The 26,394-nt window shown below is 43.9% G+C and overlaps 12 protein-coding genes and 1 long non-coding RNA gene across 13 annotated transcripts in view; 7 read left to right on the top strand and 6 right to left on the bottom strand.

Moving 5' to 3' along the window:
- LOC108126218 (pupal cuticle protein C1B) overlaps positions 1-9,408 on the top strand; it is a 76,523-nt gene extending 67,115 nt beyond the window's left edge. The window contains exons 2-3 of the mRNA XM_017242683.3: positions 8,682-8,827; positions 8,886-9,408. Of these exons, the coding sequence (XP_017098172.2) occupies positions 8,682-8,827; positions 8,886-9,290 (551 nt within the window). The 3' untranslated portion in view covers positions 9,291-9,408. The remainder of the gene's footprint in view (positions 1-8,681; positions 8,828-8,885) is intronic.
- LOC108126132 (cuticle protein 38) lies at positions 3,977-4,661 on the bottom strand. The gene is made up of 2 exons (XM_017242569.3): positions 4,569-4,661; positions 3,977-4,503 (listed from the first exon to the last, which is right to left on the bottom strand). Exons 1-2 carry the CDS (start codon positions 4,578-4,580, stop codon positions 4,039-4,041), a joined length of 477 nt encoding a protein of 158 aa, XP_017098058.3. The 5' UTR covers positions 4,581-4,661; the 3' UTR covers positions 3,977-4,038.
- Positions 5,214-6,058, top strand: LOC138926297 (uncharacterized). Its single transcript, XM_070279972.1, has 2 exons — positions 5,214-5,252; positions 5,312-6,058. The coding sequence occupies exons 1-2, from the start codon at positions 5,235-5,237 to the stop codon at positions 5,993-5,995; spliced, it is 702 nt and encodes a 233-aa protein (XP_070136073.1). The 5' UTR covers positions 5,214-5,234; the 3' UTR covers positions 5,996-6,058.
- On the top strand, positions 6,555-7,156 carry LOC138926285 (uncharacterized). The gene is made up of 2 exons (XR_011442755.1): positions 6,555-6,687; positions 6,743-7,156. It is a non-coding gene; the product is annotated as an uncharacterized lncRNA (long non-coding RNA).
- Positions 7,602-8,233, bottom strand: LOC138926268 (larval/pupal cuticle protein H1C). The gene has a single exon (XM_070279881.1). It carries the CDS (start codon positions 8,145-8,147, stop codon positions 7,710-7,712), a length of 438 nt encoding a protein of 145 aa, XP_070135982.1. The 5' UTR covers positions 8,148-8,233; the 3' UTR covers positions 7,602-7,709.
- Positions 9,409-9,974: 566 nt separating the features above from the next.
- Positions 9,975-10,620, bottom strand: LOC108126241 (neuropeptide-like 3). Its single transcript, XM_017242704.2, has 2 exons — positions 10,531-10,620; positions 9,975-10,466 (listed from the first exon to the last, which is right to left on the bottom strand). The coding sequence occupies exons 1-2, from the start codon at positions 10,540-10,542 to the stop codon at positions 10,140-10,142; spliced, it is 339 nt and encodes a 112-aa protein (XP_017098193.2). The 5' UTR covers positions 10,543-10,620; the 3' UTR covers positions 9,975-10,139.
- Positions 10,621-15,563: 4,943 nt separating this feature from the next.
- LOC108126252 (uncharacterized) lies at positions 15,564-17,676 on the top strand. Its single transcript, XM_017242713.3, has 2 exons — positions 15,564-16,119; positions 16,180-17,676. The coding sequence occupies exons 1-2, from the start codon at positions 16,108-16,110 to the stop codon at positions 16,534-16,536; spliced, it is 369 nt and encodes a 122-aa protein (XP_017098202.2). The 5' UTR covers positions 15,564-16,107; the 3' UTR covers positions 16,537-17,676.
- A 1,168-nt stretch (positions 17,677-18,844) lies between these two features.
- Positions 18,845-19,532, top strand: Nplp3 (Neuropeptide-like precursor 3). Its single transcript, XM_017242688.3, has 2 exons — positions 18,845-18,966; positions 19,035-19,532. Exons 1-2 carry the CDS (start codon positions 18,955-18,957, stop codon positions 19,296-19,298), a joined length of 276 nt encoding a protein of 91 aa, XP_017098177.1. The 5' UTR covers positions 18,845-18,954; the 3' UTR covers positions 19,299-19,532.
- A 330-nt stretch (positions 19,533-19,862) lies between these two features.
- LOC108126287 (A-kinase anchor protein 14-like) lies at positions 19,863-20,452 on the bottom strand. Its single transcript, XM_017242792.3, has 2 exons — positions 20,398-20,452; positions 19,863-20,336 (listed from the first exon to the last, which is right to left on the bottom strand). Exons 1-2 carry the CDS (start codon positions 20,407-20,409, stop codon positions 19,938-19,940), a joined length of 411 nt encoding a protein of 136 aa, XP_017098281.2. The 5' UTR covers positions 20,410-20,452; the 3' UTR covers positions 19,863-19,937.
- A 276-nt stretch (positions 20,453-20,728) lies between these two features.
- On the top strand, positions 20,729-21,377 carry LOC108126286 (retinin-like). The gene is made up of 2 exons (XM_017242791.3): positions 20,729-20,869; positions 20,927-21,377. Exons 1-2 carry the CDS (start codon positions 20,858-20,860, stop codon positions 21,299-21,301), a joined length of 387 nt encoding a protein of 128 aa, XP_017098280.2. The 5' UTR covers positions 20,729-20,857; the 3' UTR covers positions 21,302-21,377.
- A 488-nt stretch (positions 21,378-21,865) lies between these two features.
- Positions 21,866-22,360, bottom strand: LOC108126133 (uncharacterized). Its single transcript, XM_017242570.3, has 2 exons — positions 22,164-22,360; positions 21,866-22,102 (listed from the first exon to the last, which is right to left on the bottom strand). The coding sequence occupies exons 1-2, from the start codon at positions 22,173-22,175 to the stop codon at positions 21,866-21,868; spliced, it is 249 nt and encodes an 82-aa protein (XP_017098059.1). The 5' UTR covers positions 22,176-22,360.
- Positions 22,305-24,560, top strand: LOC108126283 (cuticle protein). The gene is given in 4 exon segments (XM_017242789.3): positions 22,305-22,334; positions 23,930-23,964; positions 23,966-23,990; positions 24,062-24,560. Coding segments are annotated over 4 exon segments (516 nt in total). The 3' UTR covers positions 24,488-24,560.
- Positions 24,561-25,341: 781 nt separating this feature from the next.
- Positions 25,342-26,297, bottom strand: LOC108126281 (calphotin). Its single transcript, XM_017242787.3, has 2 exons — positions 25,990-26,297; positions 25,342-25,932 (listed from the first exon to the last, which is right to left on the bottom strand). The coding sequence occupies exons 1-2, from the start codon at positions 25,999-26,001 to the stop codon at positions 25,375-25,377; spliced, it is 570 nt and encodes a 189-aa protein (XP_017098276.2). The 5' UTR covers positions 26,002-26,297; the 3' UTR covers positions 25,342-25,374.
- Positions 26,298-26,394: the final 97 nt, after the last annotated feature.

The raw sequence follows: 26,394 nt of genomic DNA, 5'->3' as shown, positions 1-26,394 counted from the left end.
ATCATGAGACAAAATATTTTGTAGATTTTTTTCCATTTTTCGTGAGGGGGTCCCTTGAAAATGGGGTTTTTCCCTATAGGGCCCACAGTGATAGCCATATCTTCCCCAATTCTCACCCGATTCTCAAGCGGAGTACCTTAAACGATTTCTGGATCGATTCTCCACCACTCCGCATCAAAATCCTGAGACAAAATATTTTTTAGATTTTTTGTCCATTTTTCGTGATGGGATCCCTTGAAAATGGGGTTTTTCCCTATAGGGCCCACAGTGATAGCCATATCTTCCCCAATTCTCATCCGATTCTCAAGCGAAGTACCTTAAACGATTTGTGGATCGATTCTCCACAATTCTGCATCAAAATCCTGATTCAAAATATTTTTTAGATTTTTTTCCATTTTTCGTGAGGTGATTCCTTGAAAATGGGGTTTTTCCCTATAGGGCCCACAGTGATAGCCATATCTTTCCCAATTCTGATCCGATTCTCAAGCGGAGTACCTTAAATGATTTGTGGATCGATTCTCCACAATTCTGCATCAAAATCCTGAGACAAAATATTTTTTAGATTTTTTTCCATTTTTTGTGATGGGATCCCTTGAAAATGGGGTTTTTCCCTATAGGGCCCACAGTGATAGCCATATCTTCCCCAATTCTCACCCCATTCTCAAGCGAAGTACCTTAAACGATTTGTGGATCGATTCTCCACAATTCTGCATCAAAATCCTGATTCAAAATATTTTTTAGATTTTTTTCCATTTTTCGTGAGGTGATCCCTTGAAAATGGGGTTTTTCCCTATAGGGCCCACAGTGATAGCCATATCTTCCCCAATTCTCACCCGATTCTCAAGCGGAGTACCTTAAATGATTTGTGGATCGATTCTCCACAATCGATCGAAAAACAATTCTGCATCAAAATCCTGAGACAAAATATTTTTTAGATTTTTTTCCATTTTTTGTGATGGGATCCCTTGAAAATGGGGTTTTTCCCTATAGGGCCCACAGTGATAGCCATATCTTCCCCAATTCTCACCCCATTCTCAAGCGAAGTACCTTAAACGATTTGTGGATCGATTCTCCACAATTCTGCATCAAAATCCTGATTCAAAATATTTTTTAGATTTTTTTCCATTTTTCGTGAGGTGATCCCTTGAAAATGGGGTTTTTCCCTATAGGGCCCACAGTGATAGCCATATCTTCCCCAATTCTCACCCGATTCTCAAGCGGAGTACCTTAAATGATTTGTGGATCGATTCTCCACAATCGATCGAAAAACAATTCTGCATCAAAATCCTGATTCAAAATATTTTTTAGATTTTTTTCCATTTTTCGTGAGGTGATTCCTTGAAAATGGGGTTTTTCCCTATAGGGCCCACAGTGATAGCCATATCTTTCCCAATTCTGATCCGATTCTCAAGCGGAGTACCTTAAATGATTTGTGGATCGATTCTCCACAATTCTGCATCAAAATCCTGAGACAAAATATTTTTTAGATTTTTTTCCATTTTTTGTGATGGGATCCCTTGAAAATGGGGTTTTTCCCTATAGGGCCCACAGTGATAGCCATATCTTCCCCAATTCTCACCCCATTCTCAAGCGAAGTACCTTAAACGATTTGTGGATCGATTCTCCACAATTCTGCATCAAAATCCTGATTCAAAATATTTTTTAGATTTTTTTCCATTTTTCGTGAGGTGATCCCTTGAAAATGGGGTTTTTCCCTATAGGGCCCACAGTGATAGCCATATCTTCCCCAATTCTCACCCGATTCTCAAGCGGAGTACCTTAAATGATTTGTGGATCGATTCTCCACAATCGATCAAAAAACAATTCTGCATCAAAATCCTGAGACAAAATATTTTTTAGATTTTTTTCCATTTTTCGTGAGGTGATCCCTTGAAAATGGGGTTTTTCCCTATAGGGCCCACAGTGATAGCCATATCTTCCCCAATTCTCACCCGATTCTCAAGCGGAGTACCTTAAATGATTTGTGGATCGATTCTCCACAATTCTGTATCAAAATCCTGAGACAAAATATTTTTTAGATTTTTTTCCATTTTTCGTGAGGTGGTCCTTTAAAAATGGGGTTTTTCCCTATAGGGCCCACAGTGATAGCCGTATCTTCCCCAATTCTCACCCGATTCTCAAGCGAAGTACCTTAAACGATTTGTGGATCGATTCTCCACAATTCTGCATCAAAATCCTGATTCAAAATATTTTTTAGATTTTTTTCCATTTTTCGTGAGGTGATCCCTTGAAAATGGGGTTTTTCCCTATAGGGCCCACAGTGATAGCCATATCTTTCCCAATTCTGATCCGATTCTCAAGCGGAGTACCTTAAATGATTTGTGGATCGATTCTCCACAATTCTGCATCAAAATCCTGAGACAAAATATTTTTTAGATTTTTTTCCATTTTTCGTGATGGGATCCCTTGAAAATGGGGTTTTTCCCTATAGGGCCCACAGTGATAGCCATATCTTCCCCAATTCTCACCCGATTCTCAAGCGAAGTACCTTAAACGATTTGTGGATCGATTCTCCACAATTCTGCATCAAAATCCTGATTCAAAATATTTTTTAGATTTTTTTCCATTTTTCGTGAGGTGATCCCTTGAAAATGGGGTTTTTCCCTATAGGGCCCACAGTGATAGCCATATCTTCCCCAATTCTCACCCGATTCTCAAGCGGAGTACCTTAAATGATTTGTGGATCGATTCTCCACAATTCTGTATCAAAATCCTGAGACAAAATATTTTTTAGATTTTTTTCCATTTTTCGTGAGGTGGTCCTTTAAAAATGGGGTTTTTCCCTATAGGGCCCACAGTGATAGCCGTATCTTCCCCAATTCTCACCCGATTCTCAAGCGAAGTACCTTAAACGATTTGTGGATCGATTCTCCACAATTCTGCATCAAAATCCTGATTCAAAATATTTTTTAGATTTTTTTCCATTTTTCGTGAGGTGATCCCTTGAAAATGGGGTTTTTCCCTATAGGGCCCACAGTGATAGCCATATCTTCCCCAATTCTCACCCGATTCTCAAGCGGAGTACCTTAAATGATTTGTGGATCGATTCTCCACAATTCTGTATCAAAATCCTGAGACAAAATATTTTTTAGATTTTTTTCCATTTTTCGTGAGGTGATCCCTTGAAAATGGGGTTTTTCCCTATAGGGCCCACAGTGATAGCCGTATCTTCCCCAATTCTCACTCGATTCTCAAGCGGAGTACCTTAAATGATTTGTGGATCGATTCTACACAATTCTGCATCAAAATCCTGATTCAAAATATTTTTTAGATTTTTTTCCATTTCTCGTGAGGTGATCCCTTAAAAATGGGGTTTTTCCCTATAGGGCCCACAGTGATAGCCATATCTTCCCCAATTCTTACTCGATTCTCAAGCGGAGTACCTTAAATGATTTGTGGATCGATTCTACACAATTCTGCATCAAAATCCTGATTCAAAATATTTTTTAGATTTTTTTCCATTTCTCGTGAGGTGATCCCTTGAAAATGGGGTTTTCCCTATAGGGCCCACAGTGATAGCCATATCTTCCCCAATTCTCACCCGATTCTCAAGCGGAGTACCTTAAATGATCAAGCCTGAGACAAAATATCATGATGTTTGTTACGATCAACCATAAAGAACGGTAAGAAAACTTGATCAAAGTAATTTTTGTTAAATGTTAAACTTATGATGTTTATTATTAATAAAGAGAACTATTTTACAAATGGTTTTACAAGTGGAAAAATAAAACTTTTACTGCTCACTTTGAAAAAAACATAATTGGCAGAACTTTTAAAGACAAGATCTTTAAAAATAACTTTAATCCGTAAACTCAACTCTTGCAAGTTGACGTCATAAAATGGCTGTTAGAAAACCGTTTTATTTGAACACCTCCGGAAACCCCCTCTCTCTTTTGAAACAAACATTTAGTTTTAACATTCACATTTAGTTTTATTTGTTTGATTTTTTCTCACACAAATCAACAAGGCACAGATCAAAATCTTTCGTTCTCACTTTTTGTCGTTTTTGCTAATTTTTTACCAGGCACTGGCGGCGTAGGTGAGGGGAGCGTTGTGCAGCAGGGGAGCGGGAGCGGCGTAGGTCAGAGGGGCGGAGTAAGACAGGGGGGCTGAGTAGGTCAGGGGGGCGGAGTAGGTCAAAGGAGCGGAGTAGGCCACAGGAGCAGAGTAGGCGACGGGGGCCACGCTCTTGACGAGAGGGGCAGCGGCGACGACGGGAGCGGCGGCCACCACGGGAGCTGCGGTGTGGACGGCTGTGGTCTTCACCACGGGAGCCACCACTTCCTCCACGACGGGGGTGCTGTGCACCTGGGTGACGCTCTGGTGGGAAACGGCGGTGGGCACGCTCTTCACCACGGCACCGACCTTGGCGAGGCCAGCCTCCTGGACGTAGGTGGTAGCGGGGGCGCTGTAGACCAGGGGAGCGGCGGCCAGGTGACCGGGCTTGGCGGCAGCAACGGCCAGCAGAGCGGTGAAAACGAACTGCCGGGAAAGGATGTAAGTTAATAATCCAGTTTGTGTTTCCAGTCAGCAACCAGTGTCCTTACCAGCTTGAACATTTTGGTTTGGGTTTGGGTTGGGCTTCTTCGACTGCGACAAGAGACGGACTTCGAATGTGTTCAGTTGGGGGACTGTCAACGCCTTTTATACTTGAACTTCACTTTCGCGGTGTCACCCACACCCACACAGACACTCGGGCACACAGATACTCACGCACACCGAGGCGTGGAGGCGTCCATTGAGGCGGATACAAAAAGAGATACAATAAGTCGAACGTGCCTGAACGGATTCTGTTGGCTGTCTCCGGCTCTTGGCCATAAACCAGATTATTATTCGCGGCCAATTTCGAGTCATTACTTCACTTATTTTTCGGCCTCGCACTTGTTGCCCAGAGACACTCTTGGTTTCGTTTCGAAGCTCATTAGTCGCACGTTGCTCGAATTCATGGGAGATCGAAGGGTCTACAATGGTTAATTCTAATTGCCAGACCGTTCGAGCCAACTTCCGACTGAAGTCAAGGCCGAGAGCTGGCGACAGAAACATACTTTCATTCCGGGAAACTTTTACTGTCTCTGGTTGTCAGGTTTAATGGTTCTTAATGACTCAGAAACAGATTTGTTGCCACAGTCTTGCTTACCAAAATAACCACTTTCTATAAAAGAAGCGTTCATCTAAATGCAAGTCACATAATTGCGAGGAATATACAATCAAAAATGCACATTGTCTTCAAGGTGGGGAAAAATTTATTTCTATTTTTAATTAAAAAATATTAAATGGTAATCTTTCTCAGATAATATTCATTAGTTCGTTGTGTGTCATCTGCAGCGTCGGTAGCTTTCTTCAGGACACCTTTGAAGTTGCCAAGCGGAATGGCAACTTCACTGCAATTATGTATTCAAACTTCTTCTATTTATATGGCTCCTCTGGAAATCCCACAAACAAATCAACCGATGCGACACAGCTTCCTACCTATGATTCTCCAGATGACGATGAACCCGATTATGAACCCGGCTTCAAACAGGAACGCAAGGTTTTTATGAAAACTTTCGGCGGGGCTTTGAAACAATTAAACGATTCGGAGGACAGTTCCACTGCCAAGCCGCTCGTTATGAAGCTGCTACCCATCTTAGGCTCTTACCAAGGAACCATGAAGGACTCTTTAAAAACCACCACCGATATGGGCATCCCGGCTACTCCTGTGAAAGTGTCCCGAAAAAAGACAAATGATGCCGAAAAGCCAAACACCACCATGCCCAATAAGGCTCAAACCTCATTATATTTAAGGGAATCTACCGATTCAGAAGATAAAACTCAGACCGAAACTACCTCTAATCCCAAATATGCCAATAAGTTTTCCAACTACGTTTTCTTAAGCGCTTACGACGATGATCGAGAAACAAACTCTACCGATAAAGGAAATCGGTCTTCCACTATTCTGACTCCCGTCCTAAAGACCGGCATTCCCGATATTTGATAAAATAGTCCTTAAAATAAAATAGACAATATTATAAATATTTTATGCAGCATAATAAATATTTGAATTGCATATCATACAGTATACATATCTGCAATTTTTGTTTCTTATTTATGAGGAGTTTACTTTTTCGGAAAGTATTCTAAGCAGATATAAGAGAATTTCTATAATTCTTTGGTTTCCATATACATGTATTGATTGGATTCTAATCTTCAACTTCCATATGAAAAGAGTTTTATATCTTCTGGAAACTCCTTATGATTCATTTCCTAAACACGTTTTGCCTACGTTATTTAGGCAGTCTAAATCACTAAGAATGCGGTTTCTCTGTAATATATTGTTGGCAAAATACATAAATATTTTATTCATGTATCTGCTTATATAAACTTTAAACAAATAAGTGATAGTACTTCTAAAAGTAATACAAACGCTCTTACCCGTATCAAATGGCAATTCAAAATAAAAGCTCAAATAAAACGAAAAACCAGAAAGCAGAAGCTCATTTTTCCCAAGAAACAGATGGCGGCTTAAATTGCATATGAAACAATTAACGATGCACCTGTGATTCCAGTAATTATATATACCGGGAACGGAATAAACTTACTATAAAAGCGGCTAACTTGGCTTAGACCTTAATCATTGCTACGAAGTCCCAGAAGCCAAGCACACAAATGGAGCTAGTTTGGAAAGCGGTAAGGATAATTGAAAAATTCTCATTCCCAAGAAAATGACTCAATTCCTTTACAGTTTCTGCTATTTTGGGTTATCCTGTATCTGCACACAGTCAAAGGCCTCGAACCCGAAAACCATGATCTTGATAAACGGGAAGTAGACATCTCATACTTCTCCGATAAATTTAAGTTGGTAGTGGGTACAGTTCTGAGACCCGTTGCCGACCTAGTAGAAAGGGCTGACCTCCATGTCCCATATCTTTCAAGCTATACCACAAAGGAACTTAAGGGTCAGTAGATCTTGTGAAGCAACTTGTAGATCTTAAGATTAAATTAATGGCTTGCTGTATAGATAGAAGTGCTAGGAATAGTAAACGAATTTATATACGAAATCATTAAACCATCATGGTTCATTGTACAAATCATTCAGTCACGAATTCATTACTCAAAAGTGTTATGTTTAAATAAAATTCTTTATATTATATTCTAATACTCTCTCTGATTCAATTTAAAAGTTACTGCCCTGAGGTAATCCATTAGAGAAATTGGCTTTTGTAGCAGTTGGCAGGACAAAAACAGGACTCGGTTCACTGGCCGAGAATGACAGGCCTTGACAAGCCTGCAGGAGGCCAATGTTGTCACCAACTAATTCTCAGCCACATGCCAGGCGTGTGTGCGGCATGTGTCAGGTGTTTACTTTCCACCTGGCGGAGGGGCAACAGGAAACCCGTACGTGCCGCAGGGCAACGAACCCGGTCAGCTCTAGTTCTGGTAATGAATTTAAAATTCACATCACACAGGACATGTCATTGCAAGGATATTCAAAACAATTTAATAATTAAATTCTAATATTAAATTCAGAATTATATTTAATACAAAACTTAATATAAAATCCTTGAGAGATTAAAAGCAAAAAAAGGAATAAAAGCCATTGATTTTTGAAGTCAAAACATTTATTTAAAAAATTCGTATCACAAAACCGTCCAGCTAAGCGTGCTGGTCTCCTGGTGGGTCAAGAGTTGGGTGCAGGATCGGAGGTGGCTCTACCACACACCGGTGGCAGTGTAGGTCAGCGGGGAGGAAGCGGCCACATGGGCAACAGGAGCCACAGCGGCGTAAGAACTGGCCAGGACGGGAGCAGCAGCGGCATAGGAGGTGTGCACCACGGGGGCAGGGGCGGCGTAGGCGGTGTGGACGACGGGGGCCGGAACAGCGGCGGCGTAGCTCACCACCGGGGTGGACTTGATGACGGGGGCCACCACATCCTCCACAATATGGGCGGAGCTGTGGACCACCGACTGGCTCTGGTGGCTAACGGCAGTGGGCACGCTCTTCACCACAGCACCCACCTTGGCGAGGACCGGCTCCTGGACGATGGTCGTGGCAGCCGGGGCGGCATAGACCACCGGGGACTCCAGCAGGTGACCGGGACGGGCAGCAGCTACGGCGAGGAGAGCAGACAATACCACCAACTTGAACATTTTGTGTAAATGGGTTTGGTCTGTATTGACTGAGGGAATCGAAAGTGTTCGGATTGAGTTTCTAGCGAGAACTGTTGCCGACTGCCGGGCTGCAGTAATCTTTTATACTCCAGCCACCACCTGGCTGTGACCTTCCGCGACAGAAAACGCGTCACAATCCCATCCAAAATTAAAGCTGTATCAGATTCTGGTCGGCGATCAATAAGCAATTAGCGTCGGTGGACGGCTCGACTTGACTTGACTGGTCCAAGAGCTGTGGTTGAGAGTCGTATGGGGCATTAGAGTCTCTCGACTTCCATTAGGGTCTCCGGGGCAATTGCATTACTTGCACTTTGAGTGCGTGAGTCAGGGTCATGCAGTGCGTGATTTCGGTCTCCAGGTCTCTTTGGTCTTCGGGTTTCGGGTTTCGTTTACCAATTGCAAGTCTCATGCTTTATTGTCCAAGCGAGGGCAGGCTTTGACCAACTCACTCCACTTGGGGTCTCGTAAAATGTTTTAATTAGACCTCACTCTCGTTTTTATTTGGCTCTGCAGCTGCGCCGTGTGATGTGACTCTGTTTAATATCCGTAGTCTGAATATAAAAGACAGTCAGACCCCGCATCCATTATCAGTCAACTTTGTTCGCTTCAGCAGCACAACACAGACCAACAAACAGAAATCCCTCAAAATGTTCAAATTGGTAAGACCCTTTAAATAATATTGGATTCCGGTCTTTGATAACCTCTTGCATCCTCCAGGTGGTGTTGTCTGCTCTCTTCGCCGTAGCTTTCGCTCGTCCCGGTCATCTCTATGAGTCTCCAGTGGTCTACGCCGCCCCGGCTACCACTACCATCGTCCAGGAGCCATACCTGGCCAAGGTCGGTGCCGTGGTGAAGAGCGTGCCCTCAGCGGTGTCGCACCAGAGCCAGTCGGTGGTCCACAGCTCCGCCCATATCGTCGAGGATGTGGTGGCCCCAGTGGTCAAGACCTACTCCGCTCCCGTGGTCACCAGCTACGTGGCCCCCGCTCCCATTGTGAAGACCGTTGCCGCTGCTCCTCTGGTGCACACCGCTTATTCCGCCCCCGTGGTTCACACTTCCTACGCCGCTGCCCCAGTCCTGAAGACCATCGCCACTCCGGTCGTCTACAACGCCGGCTGGTAATTGGACACTGGGAAGAGGACTGCAGGCTCATACGAGCGAGTTGGACGGTTAGAAAATAGCTAATTTCTTTGTAAATAAAACGAGTTTAGTTGCGAGTAAAATGTGAATGCCTTAAAAACTTACAACTATTTTTATAATTGGGACATTTTGGGAAGTGCTTCAGATATTTTTAACATTTTATAAAGTATAGCAGTTCTTTTTAAATGATTTATAAAAAACTACATTTGAAAATATTTTTCTTTTAATGCAGATTCTATTTAAACCCTTTTTAAAATATTTCTGAATTGCTTCCTAGCTTCTAACTTTGTAAGATAACTTCCTAAATTTCATTGATTTGAAGTGCATATAGCTTCCAAGAAATAATTTCATTTTATATTATATTCTATATTATTTAAATTCATTCCTTTTATTAATGTTTTAAAGAAACATCTTAAGATGTCATCCTTGAATATGTCTTGATTCGATTTTAAAATATTTCAGTGCTCAAATAGGAATACTTTTTATAAAATATTTTTGAATCTTTGTATTATCACGATGATGCTAGAATATTTATATTAATTTACTTCTTATTCGGAACTCATGTAGCTAAAGTAACTTATTTTCTTTCAATTCAAGGCTTTGCATGCAAAGGCTCTTTATCCTTATTCTTTTGTAATTCTTCCAAAGTAAACACCACTGGGCATATTCTGAGCATGAAACACGTATTTATTTACATCAGTCGAAATGTGATAGAAGAAAAACAAAACAGCGGGGGAATAGAACAAGTAAGCAGTGGGTCGGATGGATCTGGAGGAGAGGGGATGTAGTTGCCGGCCCACGCAATGCCGGAAGGGATCTCCGGGTGACCGTTTACCAGGACGGGGCCCAACCGTGACCGGCCCAGGAGGGCGAGAGCAGGGTTGTGTGCAGAGCTGGGGCGGCATAGGTCTTGATGATGGGGGCGGTGTAGGTCTTCAGGACTGGGGCCACAATGGGCTGGATGATGTGGGCCGAGCTGTGCACCTGGCTGATGCTCTGGTGGGAGACGGCACTGGGAATGGTCTTTATGATGGCGCCCACCTTGTCCAGGGCTGGCTCGTGGATGATGGCCGGGGCGGAGTAGCTGTGGAGGAGGGGTCCGGCCTCCAGGTAACCCGGACGGGCAGCCACCATGGCGAAGAGAGCGAAGAACACCACCTATGAGAAAAGACGTGGATTGTATAGTTCATGGATAGGATTATCCTTTTAGTGGCTTGCTTACCAACTTGTACATTTTGCTAATCCTTGCGAACCTGGGAGCTAGCTATTTGCGAAAAGATGCTGAACTGTGGTCTGTGTTGACGCCTCGCCGAATTGTGTTGCCAGCTCCCAATTTGCGGTGGCTTTTATACTGCCAAAATCCGAGCAGGCCATGTGCAACGTCAAGAAGAAAACCGAATCTCAAAATGCAGAAAACACAATAATAATAATTTTTTGTTGCCCCGCCGTGAGTTTTGTTTTTGTTTGCCTCCTTCAACTTCAAAAGTCGTTAAGAAAAGCAGCAAACTAACGCCAACGGCAGGCACGCCAAAAGCTGCCAAAAGTTTGCATGTGCAACACCGGCACCAGCAGCAGCAGCAGCAGCAGCAGCAGCAGCAGCAGCTGATTTGCTTTGTCTTCGGTTGGACTTTTGGCCAACTGCCCCACCCCTGCTCCCCCAGCCAGTACCATTGTCCGTGCCCGACTGACCAACCAACTGGCCACTGCCCACCTAAGACACTTCGGAGACCATTAGGTCGCAAAAAAGAAACCAGTCGGTGTAATGTATCTGGCGGTTGCGGCAAATCGACGCTGGGCAGGCGGGCAGTCGGCCAGCAGCCACCACTTGCATCACTTCAGACCAAAGTCGTCGCAAAAATGTAGTCCACTCTTGTCATTTTCCTCAACGTCGACCGTGAAAATTTCCTGAAGCTGCAACACGCACAGCCACGGAAAATCCAGGGACAGCAACATGTCTCAAAGTAGCCCAAGTTCAATGCAAACGCACTTGCGTATACGGGACTGAGATATCTGTGTCTGTCATGGCCAAAGTATCTCATGGGTAGGAGGGGGTATCCCTCTCCGGTTATTGCGTCTGCGGTAGAAGGCCAGTGGTGGCCGCGTCGCCGGATTGAGAAAGGAATGTGCGCAAAGTCGGTTTGCCGGCCAATTTGTCTGCCCATCACGTAGGCCAACGAACGCGAAACGAAATGAAAATGAATTTCTTCATATTTTTAGCCAAGTAATTTTTTTAGGTTTCTTTTATATTATTTCTTACAAAAAGAAGGCCCATTTCACGTATTTATTCTACAAAAATAATTCTGAATAAACATTTAAAAAAATGATTTTAAATAAAGGTACCCTTTATCCTATAGGTGCAAAATTTAGCTAAGATTGAAATAGTTCCTGGTGAAGCTCATTCCGTTTTTATTATCTGTGCCATTATAATTACCTCTTCTCGAATCCCAAAAACTTTAATGTCACACCCAAAAATGGTATTCTTTTATTAGAAACCCTATATCCACATAATCCTAGCCACACTAATTGGCAGCCACTTTTTTCACAATATTCTTCTGGTAAGTATCTGGTATTTCTCTTGGCAACTCCAGAGCCACTCCCTTCTTTTCTCCACCCTTTTATTCCGTTTGGCTTTATTTTTATTATTTATTTTTATTTTTTTCTGGTTATGCTAATCTGGGCCTGCAATTGTCTGGCATAACAATGGCCAGCTAGACGGGGAGCGATAAAGCCCCAGAGACCACATCCCACATGCGAGTAGAACCACTCCGGGACTGGTCTGGCCTGGAGTTCCGCTTTGTGTAATAAGCAAACATCGATTGCGATTGCGCAGGCGCCCCGATCACAAATACACAGATATAGCCACGAACACAACTGTACTTTGGACAAAAGGGCACTATACAAAAATTTTCTAAACTTTTTCTAGAAAAGCTTACATATGTACATAGTTACTAAACATCCTAGACATTCTAGAGAATTCTAAAATTATAACCAAAAGCTTAAGGTATTTTAAAAAAATATTAAATTAAGTTTTCAGTGCATTATTTTAAACTCGAATTGTATTTGCCGCCGTTATGGTGATTTGTCAGCAATTTTGAAAATGATTAATGAACATTTTCGATCTGGCGACATAACTTCCCTGCCCCTCTGAGTCCCGCCTTCATTGAAAACAACCAACTGAGCGGCTTTGTTAGCCAAATTCTTGAGTGACTTTTAATAGATTTCTATTTCTGGTAAAAATTCCTTAGCAATATCCGGGCTCTTTTGTGTCCCAACATCTGGGCGATATCTGTTTTGGGATCTCGAACCGTGTTTTTCTCTCTCTGGGGGTAATGTACCCCGATTTCGGACTCCAGGCAAGTGACAGTTCTGCCTCCGCTTCTGGCCTTTTTCGATGCATTGCATAATATCAACAATGAACCGACAACTAACCAAGCCAGAGCACTAACCACATTAAGAAATTGCCCGGCAATTATCATGCAGGGAACCAGTTCCCCGGGCAGACTCTGTCGCTCGATCTACTATACATCGACTTTTATCGGGCCGTTTAGCACCAAACTCAATTTCGCTTTTAATTAGAGCCATTCGCGTTGATCTCGGATTGAGCGTAATGAGTGTCTATTTAGCCGGGCTTAAAGATCAATTACAAGTTGGGCTGGGAAACACTTGTTGACAGTCTTTAAGCTTCATCGCTTTTCTGGGCGGTTCTCCGCATAATGGCTTTTGACTTCTGGGCTTATTTCCTATTTCTGTTGGCCATTGACGTCATTTTTCTATAACCAATTGCCTCGAAGGTCGCCATAGAATAGGCGGAAGAATATAGTAATATTTTAATGTTTTAAAGGTAATGAAATAATTATAGAAATGAAAAAATAATGGTGGTAGTTCAATTGGAAAAATAAGTGCCAAGAAGCCGACAAAAGAAATATCATTAGTCTAGAGTCTAGACTCTAGAACATGGATAGTTAATTTTATTTTAAAATGTATTATGCTGGGTTACACTGTTAGGTAAGAGATCTTTTAAAATCATATTACATCATACATTTAACTAAACCTATTAGTCTTTCCATCACTCTGAAGTACAAAAGCATTCCTGGACAGCCTACACTCCATCTCAAAAGTCTTAAAATTAGTTGACCATTATGCTACATGAAATTCAATATATTTCGGACTGTTTTTGTGGGGCGAGTCTTGATCTGTCTGGTTGGTGTCTTGTAGTTGCCACACCAATACTACTCCCGGCCAAATGGAGCCGACCTGTCCCGTCCTGCTGGCACAGTTCACTCAAATGTCGGGCCGATAGTTTCTGGCCAATTCTCTGGCCGAAAAGGAGCATTACGCAAATGGCAACCGGTGAGAAATGTGCTGCAGCTGCGGCCAGTAAGTAGATCGGCCCCAGTCGTAAAAGGTGCTTGCATATAAAATTCATTTGCTTGGCCCCCCGAGTAATTACGTTCGACTAACTCGCCGCTGGAGCTGCCACTATACCGCCTTGCCACCCAGCCACCCTGCCACTTGGCCACTCTGGCGTATACTCAATCTGAGCCTCACAACAGGTGGCCGAGAGTGCCTCCAATTGGCCATTGGCCACTTGTAAGGTCAGATGTGTCCATCAATCGAGCGGCGCATTCTCGGCTAGAATTGGAAGTGCTGCGTCAGCGGATGCCCACAATGTTAGCTCACAATTTAATTGCACTAACATTGAAAAAATAACTCGAGATGCCGAGGCGGAGATTGCGGACTGCCGGCGGCCACTGTTGCCCCCACTAACCCACTGAACTGAATCCAATAAAAAATTTCGGGTGGAGCGTGGGCCATTGCAAGTTGCAACACTGGCTGCAACAAGTTTCGCCTTTCGATGCAGTACTTCCTGGTAGCGATAAGCCGAGCAATTGAATACATTTTGGGCCACAATCCTTCTTTTTTCGGGGAGTGCTGACCACGGACCGCTGCAAATTGTTGTGTAAATATTTGGCCAACTAAATGCAAATCATGATTAATTTGGCGAATCCGTGGCACGGACTAGGCTGACATTTCGGGCGAGTGCTGACTGTCAAAATACCAAACGACGTTCTAATGAGCTCGTGCTCGAGAGTCAAGTGTTCTAGTTTGCCATCGAGCTGGGTCTGCTGCCGTTCGTGAACTTTTCCGCCGACAGCAGATGACAGGGAGCAAGTGGAAGCCTTAAATATCACAATCGAAGTTGGAGAACCAGACACCAGTAAAGCCGATGAAGATAGCTTCTAGATCTCACATGCAATTCATGGAAAAAAATAACACTAGGCAAGATTATAGTTTGAGTAAGAAATACATAAATTGAGGCAGTTTAAAGATCATATATTAATATATACTTTTACTGATAAATATTAGAGTTACAAAAGATTAAGAAACCTGGTAAGCCGACTTGCTTTTCCCACCCAAGAGTGTAGCAATTTCCCAGACTATCCGGTTATCTTTTTTTCCGTGTGTTCTGGCACAGTCTCAGAGCCACAGATAACACAGACATAAAGGTATGTGCAACTAATTTCCACGACTAAAAAATAGCTGCAACAATTAAATTGGCAAGTGTGAATTTCCGCTGACCAAGAAACGAGACGCCGAAAAAAAAGCAAACGCTGCGATGCTTTGAAGCCAACAGCAATTTGCAAGCCGAGCTGCGAGTTGTCAAGGTCGCAGCGGGCAAATGTAACACTGGCATAAATTATGCTCTTAGCCAAACACAAGCACAGTTACACACAATTGTATAAATATATTGGCTAAAACAAAAAAATAGTGGCAGCTGCTCAGGCTCTAACGGTACGAGCAGAGACATCGCAAGCGCAAATTGCATGCAAGTTGCAGCAGCAACATCAGCAGCAACAATTACCACTGCCAATTGCTGGTTCAGACAAACAAACATTGAGAACAGCAACATCGCGGCGACAATCGCTGGGATATTATTTAAAGTTGCTACAAGATACGAAAAAATGCTTCAACCTTAAGATCAACGTTCTGAATGAACACATAACCATATGCTCTATCGGTAAAAAAGGGTATATCAAAGTAAGTAACAATTTGGTAACAAGTATGAGACATATATGATATATATGAGTTTATATTACCGGCTTCTATCCCTGCTCTTTAAAAGTCGAAGGTTAAGTAATAGTCTCTCTGAAAGAAGGTTAAGTGGGACCAAAACTCAGTAAGTCACAGGAAAGAGTGACCTTTCTACGTAGCTTAGGAGTTTTTTTTAAAGTACGTAGTAGGTTTTTAGAATATTCTATGGAGCCTCTCTGATAGCCAAGTTAGAGCATCCCTTTGGCCACTTTAGCCACCTTGCTGGCACCTCATTGAACCCAACCGTGGCAGAGTTCAGCGCTTCGGATTGGAAGGGGTCGATGGATGGATCGTCTCGGAGTCGAAGCGATGGATGCTGCTGCGGGTAAACAATGCGGCGTTTGACAAAACTCTGTGCGAAAAAAGCAGACTGGCGCAAAAAACAACAGCAGCCGAAGCAGCAACAATTGAAATGGAAACGAGCTGCAATTACAACGGCAACTGCTGCCGTCTGCAGCAGACTACGGATGCAAAGTTCCACAACATTGAAGCCTCTCAGCTTCAGCTTCGGCGTCGGCGGCGGATATGGCAACCGGGCTTCAGACTTGCGGCAACCAGAGCATCTGCATCTTGGCGGCAGCTGTTGTTTGAGGTGGCAAGTGAATAAAAGCCACCTCCAAGCCGTCGAGTGGCATCAGTTGCAGGCAGTGAGCCACCGAGACCCGGTACAAGGACTAAATCGAACAACCACCCACCCATCCACAAGATGATGAAGCTGGTAAGAAAGATCCCAAGACTCCAAGGACATCATGATCTATACAAGGTTCCTATCCTTCAGATACTGGCTCTGCTCTCCGTGTGCGTCTTGGCCTCGGCTCGTCCTGGCTTCCTGCACGGCCACCACCATCACTATCCGGAGTACCCCCTGTACCCGCACCACCACCATATCGAGCCACTGCATGTGGCCAAAATCGTTCATCTGCCGGCCGCCGTCTCCCACCAAAGCTCAACGGTGGTGCACAGTGTGCCGCACCACATTATCAAGCCGGTGGTGCTGCCCACGGTGGTAAAGACGGTGGTGCACCCTCCCATCATCAAGGCCTACCACCCGGCGCCCATCATCAAGGCCTACCATCCCTACGATCCCTTCCACCTGCACCATCACCACGACTTCCATGACTACCACCTGCATTAATTCGCCCCCGGAAAGTATGACTGACGATCGATTTTTGCGATAACTGATCACCGATAACCGATGACGATAACGATGGCCTATGTATGCTGTGTATGTATGTGTGTGTCGACTGTTGATGTTGAGAGTCGAAAGAAGCATGAAGTTCCGCCGAAAGCTGCTTGAAATGAGTATTTCCCTATCTGTACATAAAAGATATAATATCTAAATATCTATGAGTATCTTACTGGCCGGATTCGTTTGGATGTGGGTAATGGATACTCCGGATAATGACGTCAAATGAGGTCTGCGGTTGCCAGCCGATGCGCCCGTTTTCCCCATTACGAGGTGACATAATTAGCATGTAATCACAATTAACCGAAAAAACCATTCGATACATTCGGGCCGGAGGGGGTCAGACATCGGCTTTGGTGGCACATTTCCCATGGTGACTGCACAGATACACACACACGTTGCACCTACATGTGGCAACAAATGCAGTTTCTGTGTTATGCAAATCAGTGCATAAGCAGATGATGAATGGCCAAAGAGGGGGCCAGGATGAGTCTCTGGTATTGGCCAAGACAAGTGATAAATAGCATTCGCCAGTACTGTTGCAAGCCATTTCCCTTTGTGAGCTGTGTGTGAGAATCTGAAATGCGGCCAGAAGGGCTCAGACTCGGTCTATTTCAAGTTCAAGACTATTTAGCTTTGCAATTGACACTGCCTTTTGCATAAGCCAATGCAAATTGCTCGAGTTTCCATATATCTGCCCACACGACTTGTTCATATTCGGATTAGCTTAATCGGCCGACATTGCCATAAAGTCAGTCAAATGGGACACTCAAACACTTAATGTGACATAAACATCAATTAGATATTGCCAATTTGCAATGAATACAGAATTTGATGGGTTGGGCCAGGTCCAGGAGCGTAGATAGAGGGGGTCTCTTCGACTTCCTTGTTGGATGCATTAAAATCAAATCAAAAACCAAATCAATATCAGTCAACAAGTACCGGGCGGCATTAACCCTGAAAACCCAGAGCTTTTTGCTTTTTGTTTTGGCCTGTCTTTCATCGACCAAATTAGCCGCAAATCGGTTATGGTTTAAGCCAAGTTTTCGGTGTGGTTCGCTGACCGGCAAACGAGGCAAACAAAATAAAAGAATAGGCAAATAGATACGACAAGGTAACTCGGGTTTTTGCTATTATTATTTGGAATACACGTGATTCGGTAGCTTAATAATTGTAAACAAAGTTAGGAAAACAAATACAATATACTCACGATTATTTCATTTAACATTGGGCAGAATTAGTTCATATTATTAATATTTTATTTAAGTTTTGAGGAGACTTGAATCACCTTTTACTTCTCTAACATGGTGTGTGGTTTTATGAACCCTGAACCTAGCTAGAACTTTTTATTATATTATTGTTATTATTTTCCTATTAATTAGATATTATTGGTTTGATTTCAAGTGCTTCCTGATTGCTTTGTGGCAAATCGATCGCAAAATGTGTCTGATGTGCAAGTGTCGCATTATTGCACAAGACAAAATCGCAAGACGACAATTGCCGTGTCGATTGGCCGAGCCCCGAGGCTTGTTAGCTGACCAACTACCGACTGACGTTATTGGCAAGTCACATTAATCAACGTTTCGCCAGCTCGGCCACTTGGGAAGTAATTTATGCAAGCCAAAAGTGCACAGAGCAGACCTCCTCCATTTCCCTCTAAGCCAGATTAAGTCGCTCGGGCTAAAGCTGATTCTTTTGTTGGTTCTCGCATTACATATTTTCCCCCTCAGATACCGACATGATTCTATTTATTTGTTTGCTTAATTGTGCGACGCATGCAACAGTGTCAAGTATACGCCACGTAGCACGAGCTGCAGGAAGGGGTCGAGGCAGGTGTCGGGTCGGGGTATTAACTTGGAACATGTCTCGCGTTGCATAAATCATAAGGCGGCAAAATCGAATAGAATCAGATCGCTCTCAAGTGGCCAGTCAAGTGAGGGAGAACCTGTGAAGGTGAACTGAGAAAAATTGGGAAAATCTATTGATGTTCTGATTGTCATACTTTGTCTTAAAATTTGTACATAAATAAAGTAATAAAATTTGTTTCTTTAATAAAAATTATCAAAAAATGTAAAAGAGATATATTGAACAGTATTTCTTCAAGTGCACTTGTCTGTAAGACGATAACTGGCCCCGGAAGGGTTTGCATTCGGTTCTATGCGACTTAACTTGGCCAGAACGCTTGGGGGACGAGTGTGTTTGTTGCCAGGCCAAATGAGTGCAAATAAGTGCAGAGTGCAGAGGCGTGCCGCTTTCAAAGGCGACCCATTTAGAGAACACTAGCTGCAGTTCCTAGTCTTTTGTATAAATAGGCCAGTCGGGAGTGCAGTTCTGTATCAAATCGTTGCAAACCATCGACAAATCAAAATGTTCAAGCTGGTAAGTAATGGGCTGACTCTGAAAAGCAAAAAAGGATCAGAAAGGATTAAAAGGAGGTGCTTTTTCAGTGCGTTTTCGTAGCTCTCCTCAGCCTGGCCGCTGCTGCCCCCGCCCCGGCTCCAGTGCCCGCCCCGGCCCCTGGACTGATTGCTCCCGGCCTGGTGGCGCCCGGTCTGGTGGCACCCGGAATCTGGGGACCCACCGTCGTCGCCTCTCCCCATGTGGTCAGTGTTGTGCCCAGCGCCATTTCCCACGCCGCCATCACCCAGGTGCATCCTTCGCCCCTCCTGGTCAAGAGCATTCACGGCCTGGGACCCGTTGTGATCGGTTAATCCCCTCGACCAGAATCCTGCCACCGCCACATCTCACCCACACGCCAGCCACATCCGCTCCTGTTCAACTTCAGTATCTTCCTGCGGGTTACCTTCAGCCACGTCGTATCCTGTGCCCTGTTTATGAAGCAAGCAAATCCAGCAATGAGAAAAAAATTACAAAAAAAAGTTTAGACACTAAAATACATTCCAAGCAATAAAATACCTACCATACTTGTTATAGAGAGAGAGAAATTGTTTATTTTCAAAATGGGAATATTTTAGGAAAGGTGCCTGAAAGTATGCTTTACGAAAGAGCTTTTTGGCCAGAGACAGAGACTTGTACAAGTCGTTAAAACTAAATTTAAAACAATTCCCTTATTTATTGGGAAAATAATGAATATTTAGAAAAGGTAAATATTTGAATTACCTTATGCATTTAGAACTTTAGCTGTAGAAATATTAAGATCCAATAGTTTAGAACTTGAACTGACACCAACGCTCTAATATGGTAATAATTTAATAGAAGCTAATAATTTTTCTAAGATTATTTATAGATTATTTACTCATAATGAAAAGACCAACTTTTAAACTTGTTATGGCGAAACGAAAAACATTTATTCAAACAAAAAATGGTAAATACTGTATCACAAAAAGCCCTTAATGGTGCAGGGTGTAGGCCAGAGGAGCTGGGTGCAGGACGGACTTGATGAGAGGAGCCGAGTGCACCACAGGCACGGAGTGGACAACGGGGGCGGCATGCACCACTGGCACGGAGTGGACAACGGGGGCGGCATGAACCACAGGCACGGAGTGAACCACGGGAGCGGCGTGGACGGCGACGGCAGGAGCGGAGTGGATAGTGGTCTTCAGGACAGGAGCTACCACGGGCTGGACAATGGCCTTGCTGTGCACCTGGGTGATGCTCTGGTGGGACACGGCAGACGGGGCAGAGTGCACCACAGTTCCCACCTTGGCCAGGACGGGCTCATGGACTACATGGTGGGTCTCGATCAGACCAGCACTGGCGGAGGCGACCAGAAGGGCAATGACAGCAACCTGAGGGAAGAAATAAAAAGATTAGTAACCCTTTTTAGCCACAGGATGCATCGTAACTCACGTATTTGAACATGTTGGTTGGTTGTTTTTGGAAGATACTCAGAAAGATGACTGATGCTGACTGCTTCCGAAGATCAGGCTTTTATAGCAAGCGACCAAGCCAGGCTAAGGGCTCAAACGACGGCCAACTTCGGCCGTTTTGAAGTTGTCCACCTTGAGGCTCTTGATAAGACCCCAGAAACTTTAGACTTCGTGCTTCGGGGCTTTGAGCTTTAAGTTTCCAAACTCTCAGCAGCTGCAGCAACCAAAACCACAGCGAGCCAAGTTCACAGAGTTTTCGGCTCTCCAACAATAATCGACCACGCCGGGTCAAGCGGGGGCGCAATGAAGGTCAGCAGCTGGAATGGAAGCTGCGTTTCGAGGGTTCTATATAAGCTCCATCGGCGATTCCCAGACATCATCAGTCAACCTTTGGATCTTCTCGAGCCAACAAGCCAAGCAAACAAAAAACAATCTTCAAAATGTTCAAATTCGTGAGTAATCAGAGGATAGTTCTGTGGATCATATCTAAATTATCCTTTTTGCAACAGATCGCCGTCATTGCCCTCCTGGTCGCCACCACCAGCGCTGGTCTGATCGAGACCCACCATGTGGTCCATGAGCCCGTCCTAGCCAAGGTGGGAGCTGTGGTGCACTCTGCCCCGTCTGCCGTGTCCCACCAGAGCATCACCCAAGTGCACAGCAAGGCCGTCGTCCAGCCCGTGGTGGCTCCTGTCCTGAAGACCACCATCCACGCAGCTCCTGTGGTTCACTCCGTGCCTTTGGTGCATGCTGCCCCCGTTGTCCACTCCGTGCCAGTGGTGCATGCCGCTCCCGTTGTCCACTCCGTGCCGGTGGTGCACTCGGCCCCTCTCATCAAGTCCGTCCTGCACCCAGCTCCTCTGGCCTACACCCTCCACCATTAAAGTACTCTTTTTGTTAAATTGTTGACCTTAAAAAATTGATTAATAAAATCCATAAAAGTATTATTGAACCATAAAACATTTCTGTTTATTTTTTTTTACTAGTTAGTTACAGTATTATTTAAAAAGTATGAAACAGTCTTTACTTCTTTAGACTGTACACTTTTTTCATAAAATCCTTCTTTCCTATGAACCTATTTAATAGTTTCTAAAGTAGAATCTTTTGTACTGCGACACATAATACCATTATTATATATTTAATTTGTAATTAATTTAATCCTAACCCTTTTCCCAGACTTTTAATAAGTTTTGAGTAATTTTCTAACTATTAAATAATTCATTAAATTCTGGAAGTGAATAAACCAAACATATATATTTATATATCTACAAAGATGTTTTTTAAATCTGCAAAGTTACACCTAGCTTCTTAATGGGTTTTAGATGTAATAGCTTTGGGTCTATAAATTAAAGTCACACCCTCTTCCCCGCAAGTCATAAAACTTTTCAATTGATAAATAACTTATAACAATTTATTTAAACAATAACAAAATCAACAAAAGAGCGCGGCTACAGCCCCAGAGCCCCGAAAGGTTTCCCACAATTGAAATATTCCAGACGGAGAGACATCGGAGAGGTAGATGTGGTGGGCAGATCCCTCGTCAAACTCTGATTTGAATATCTGAGGTGGCCAAGGCTTTCAGCAGAACAGCTAGAAACTTGGCTAACAGCAGGAAACGTCAGATTATGATGGATCTGACAGGCCTGAACCAAAGCGAGGGCCAATATGACCAAGGTGTAGAGCAGCTGGGGAGGAAAAAAGTTTATTAATCTATTAAGTAACAGAGTATCCAGCAAGCAAACTCACCATTCGATTCATGTTGATTCTGGGGGTAAATTGGATCTAGTTTTACTTTGAATTTGCCTCCGCGAAACTCCAGTAAGAACTCATAGCCCATCGAGGCCTACGTTTAGTTTTTATAGCCAATTTGTCGATCGAATTGGCAAAATGACAAATGATACGCTCGATTTCCCGAAGGTCTAACAACGGGCCTACTTAGCAAACCGTTGCTGAAGCTATTGACCTGGTCAAATGGATCGAAAACATTGTTTTGGCAATCCTTCTGGGTTCTTCTTGAAATTTCGAAGTTCCATTTAATCACCTCGTAAAATCACAAGATGCTCAAATTAGGACCTACAAGGGGAGTGGTACCTTGTGTGTTTATATTTTTCTGGGTATTCATTTTCCACATTACGACTGCGAGATGCCAGTTGCCAGATACTTATCTTAAGTACGTGTAACTGTCGCTCGATCCACAGTCGAGCCCCGAAAAAATAACAACAATCCAGCTTGAAATTGTGGGTTAAGTGCGCGTGGGGCTTGTCCGTCTGGTAACCTTGACATAGGGACTGAGGCTTGGACACGGATTCGGGGTCGGAATCTGGGACCAGGTCTTTATCTGTCACTCGAAGTGCCCACTTAACAGCTGCTGCAGTTGGTAGCCGGCTAAGGCTTTATGCTTTATGGCCTGGCCATGAATCACTTGAGAAGCCGTCGATGTTGCAATCGTCGGACTCTCGGCTCCAATTTGAATGCAGGCATACGCATATAATTTATTGCGCTTTTGTTTGTGGCCAGTTTAATGAAGGGCAACAAAATATCAATTGCCGGGTGTTGCAGGAGTTCCCAATTGGGTCAAGTTCGGGGAAATACAAATAATGATTGGGGAAGCTTCTATACATCTTGATTTTAAAGTTCTTTGTCCTTATATTCGAATCTTAACTAAATTTGTTGAATAATTATAATAAGTTATTATTATAGTTAAATATACATGCAGATTAACTTCTTTCTAACTTTAAAGAACCTCATTAATATCACGACTTTGTGCCAAGACCTTGGCCTTTTTTCCGAGTCAGAATGAACACATATTCTGCCACGATTTTATCAGACACTTGATGTAACCTTTAATTACCTCTTTGCCTCTGTGAGAATTCCCTATTGAATCCTCTAAGAGAATGACATCTATGAGATATATGGCAGCCCATTAGCGACGTAAGCCAATCACAAGTTATGTGGTTAAAGCCCTCTCAGATCATATAACTTATTCAAGAAAAGGAAGATGCATTTGCCATTACACAGAGAAACATGGCTAGCCGCAGGATGTGAGTGCAACTCAATTACGCCCGCCAGAAGGATCCAGAGATAGTGAAAGGTTAAGGGGGAAACGGATAGAATGTCCTCGGGAAAAATGCAAGGATAACCCACGCAAATTGCACTCCAGAGCTCGGTTTTCTAAAATCGCATTTGCGTAAGCGACCGCAGCTAAGGCCAATTACTTGGCCCATTGTCGATTGATTGGCTCGGCTTGTTAACTCCCCGACGAGGCACTTCCTCCGCTGCTCCCACACAAAAGCCAGGGGAACCTAGGTCAGTTCGTTAACTGCGTCTTTGAGTGGCGCTGCCGCTTAGAAGCCAAAGCCCAGAAGCTGAGCTGGAAACCCGAATAATAGCCTAAACCCCAAACCGGTTGGGGGCTCAAGTTCAGCCAAGTACTTTGCGACAAACAATTGGAGTTTGAAGCCAACTAGACTTTGGCTATAAAAGCCCGCACTTGGCCCTCTCATCATCAACAGTTGCAATCGATTCACCAATCACAGCAAATCCCAAAACCCAACTCCAAAAATGTTCAAATTCGTAAGTGCAAGCCACGGAGGGACTTTACCGACCGAGTGTCCTTTCATGGAGTATCCTTTCTCTATCCGCAGGTTGCCTTCTTCGCCTGCCTGGCCGTGGCCGCCGCTGCTCCTGGTCTAATTGCCGAGACCCACTCCATCGTCCAGCCCGCCATTCTGACCAAGACCGCCTACGTGGATACCAGCGCCTCCTCGGCCATCACCCACCAGAGCAACGTCAACCTGGTCCGCAAGGTTCCCCTGGCCTACTCCGCCCCCGTGGTTCATTCCGTGATTCCCGCCGCTCCTCTGGTCAAGACCGTCATCCCCGCTGCTCCTCTGGTCAAGACTGTGGTGGCTGCCCCAGCTCCCCTTGTGGTGCCCGCTGCTCCCCTGATCAAGACTGTGGTGGCTGCCCCTGCTCCTCTCGTCCTGCCAGCCGCTCCCCTCGTCAAGACTGTGATCCCCGCCGCCCATGTGGTCAGCGCCCCCGTGGTCTACTCCGCCTACCACAAGTGAATCGATTGAAAGCATGTTGATAATTTGAATATTGGTTAAAAGTCTAAAAAATCACTCATTAAAGATAAACGTTAACTAATCTTGTGCATTTTATGGTTTATTAAAATATCACAAAGTCTGTAGTTGAGCCTCCTTACATGATAAGTGACTTTATTGATATTAAAGTTTACCGATTCTTAAAGGCATATTTTATTCTTTAACGTATAAACCATAGGGATCTTGAAGTATTTAGATTAATATACACTTTATAGAAAATCAATATCGGATGATCAGAAAATTATACGATTTTTTAATTAAATTTAAATTTCATCGATAAATATCCAAAGAAAAGTCAACAGGAGAATATACCTATATACCTCAGAGTTAAATGACCCAGAACTCTTCTTGATTTCCAACTCATTGTTTTTGCAAATAAATTCTGTTGGACTAATTTTAAAGTAGTTCTTAATTAAACTATAAATTGAACAGTCATTTTACAAATACAATAAATTCCCAAACAATTTTTATTAATTTGATTAAAAGTATAAAACCTTCTGATAGTCTATAAAAATGTGACCCTATGGGTGCCAAAAATATGCAAATATCTCAACCCTAACTTTTATTGATCTTAGCCCTGGGCTAATTTGCCTTTTTGTTATCATTTCTTTTATTTTGCAAATCTGCATTCGGCTACCGATTCGATCGACGATGAATACTAATGAACGAACACCGAATAAAAGTCATTCGAATTGATTATTTGGATGCTAATGGGATTGGGCAAATCGATCATTTCTTTTCTATCAAACCCGTACCTTTGAATATGCAAATGTTTCACAATTTCTAATATCAACAATTCGATTTATTCATTAAAGCAATCATAACAATTCCGTAGTGGCTTCAACAATTTCCTAATGATGGTAGACATGGGCGAGGGGGGCAGCGGCGATGGTCTTCACCACCGGGACGGAGGCAACCACTGGGGCGATGAAGGCCTTCTGGTGGATCTGGGTGTGGCTCTGGTGGGAGACGGCGTGGGGCAGAGCCTTCACGATAGGCACGGCAGCCACATGGTGGACGGGAGCCACATGCTTGACGACAGGAACCACGGGAGCCACATGGTGGACGACGGGAGCCACTGGGGCAATGGTCTTAATAACAGGGACCACGGGGGCGACGTGGTCGACCACAGGAGCAACTGGAGCAATAGTCTTGATGACGGGAACCACAGGAGCCACATGCTTCACCACTGGAACCACTGGAGCCACAGTCTTGATGACGGGAACAGCAGGCACCACATGCTTCACCACAGGAGTGATCACAGCCTGGTTGTGGAACTGGGTGAAGCTCTGGTGGGAGGTGGCCACTGGAGTAGCCACTTTGGTGATGACCGGAGCCACGGCTACATGGTGCTCCTCAATGAATCCTGGAGCGGCAGCGGCAAGGGTGGCCAGGGCGCAGATGGCGATCTGCGAATGTTTGAAATACAATTATCCTCCTAGGACATCCGTTTCTGAAAAACTTACGAAGCGGAACATCTTGTAAGATTGCTTTGGGTGGGTGTGTGGTGCTTTGAAGTCGACGAGTGACTGTTGCTGATTTGGAAACGCCACTGCGGCTTTAAATAGCCAAAAATTCGCCGGCCAGATTGTCCTTCAGAGAAACTTTAGCAACTAACGAGCAATTGGCACAAACCCGTTTCTCTAGCATTGAACTTGAACCCAAACCTACAAAAACCTACAAACTAAACATCTGCGATAGAGCCTCGTCAGAAATTAGCCAACAATTGATTATCGTTAGGCCCGAAAAGGTTTTAAAAGCCCCGACAATGGCATAGAGATCGATACGAAATCCCTTATTGTTTGCCGGATGACAGATATTTTTAGTTTGTTCACATTTTGTGTTTAAAACGCCCCAGCGAAGGTCTTCCG

This window comes from Drosophila bipectinata, chromosome 3L (genome assembly GCF_030179905.1).
Source record: "Drosophila bipectinata strain 14024-0381.07 chromosome 3L, DbipHiC1v2, whole genome shotgun sequence".
Lineage (NCBI taxonomy): Eukaryota > Metazoa > Arthropoda > Insecta > Diptera > Drosophilidae > Drosophila > Drosophila bipectinata.
The sequence above is the reverse complement of the archived record's forward strand: the minus strand, read 5'-3'. Positions and strand labels throughout refer to the sequence as shown.

Coding starts and splice junctions, on each gene's coding strand:
- LOC138926268 (XM_070279881.1), bottom strand. CDS start 8,147: ATGTTCAAGTTGGTGGTATTGTCTGCTCTCCTCGCCGTAGCTGCTGCC.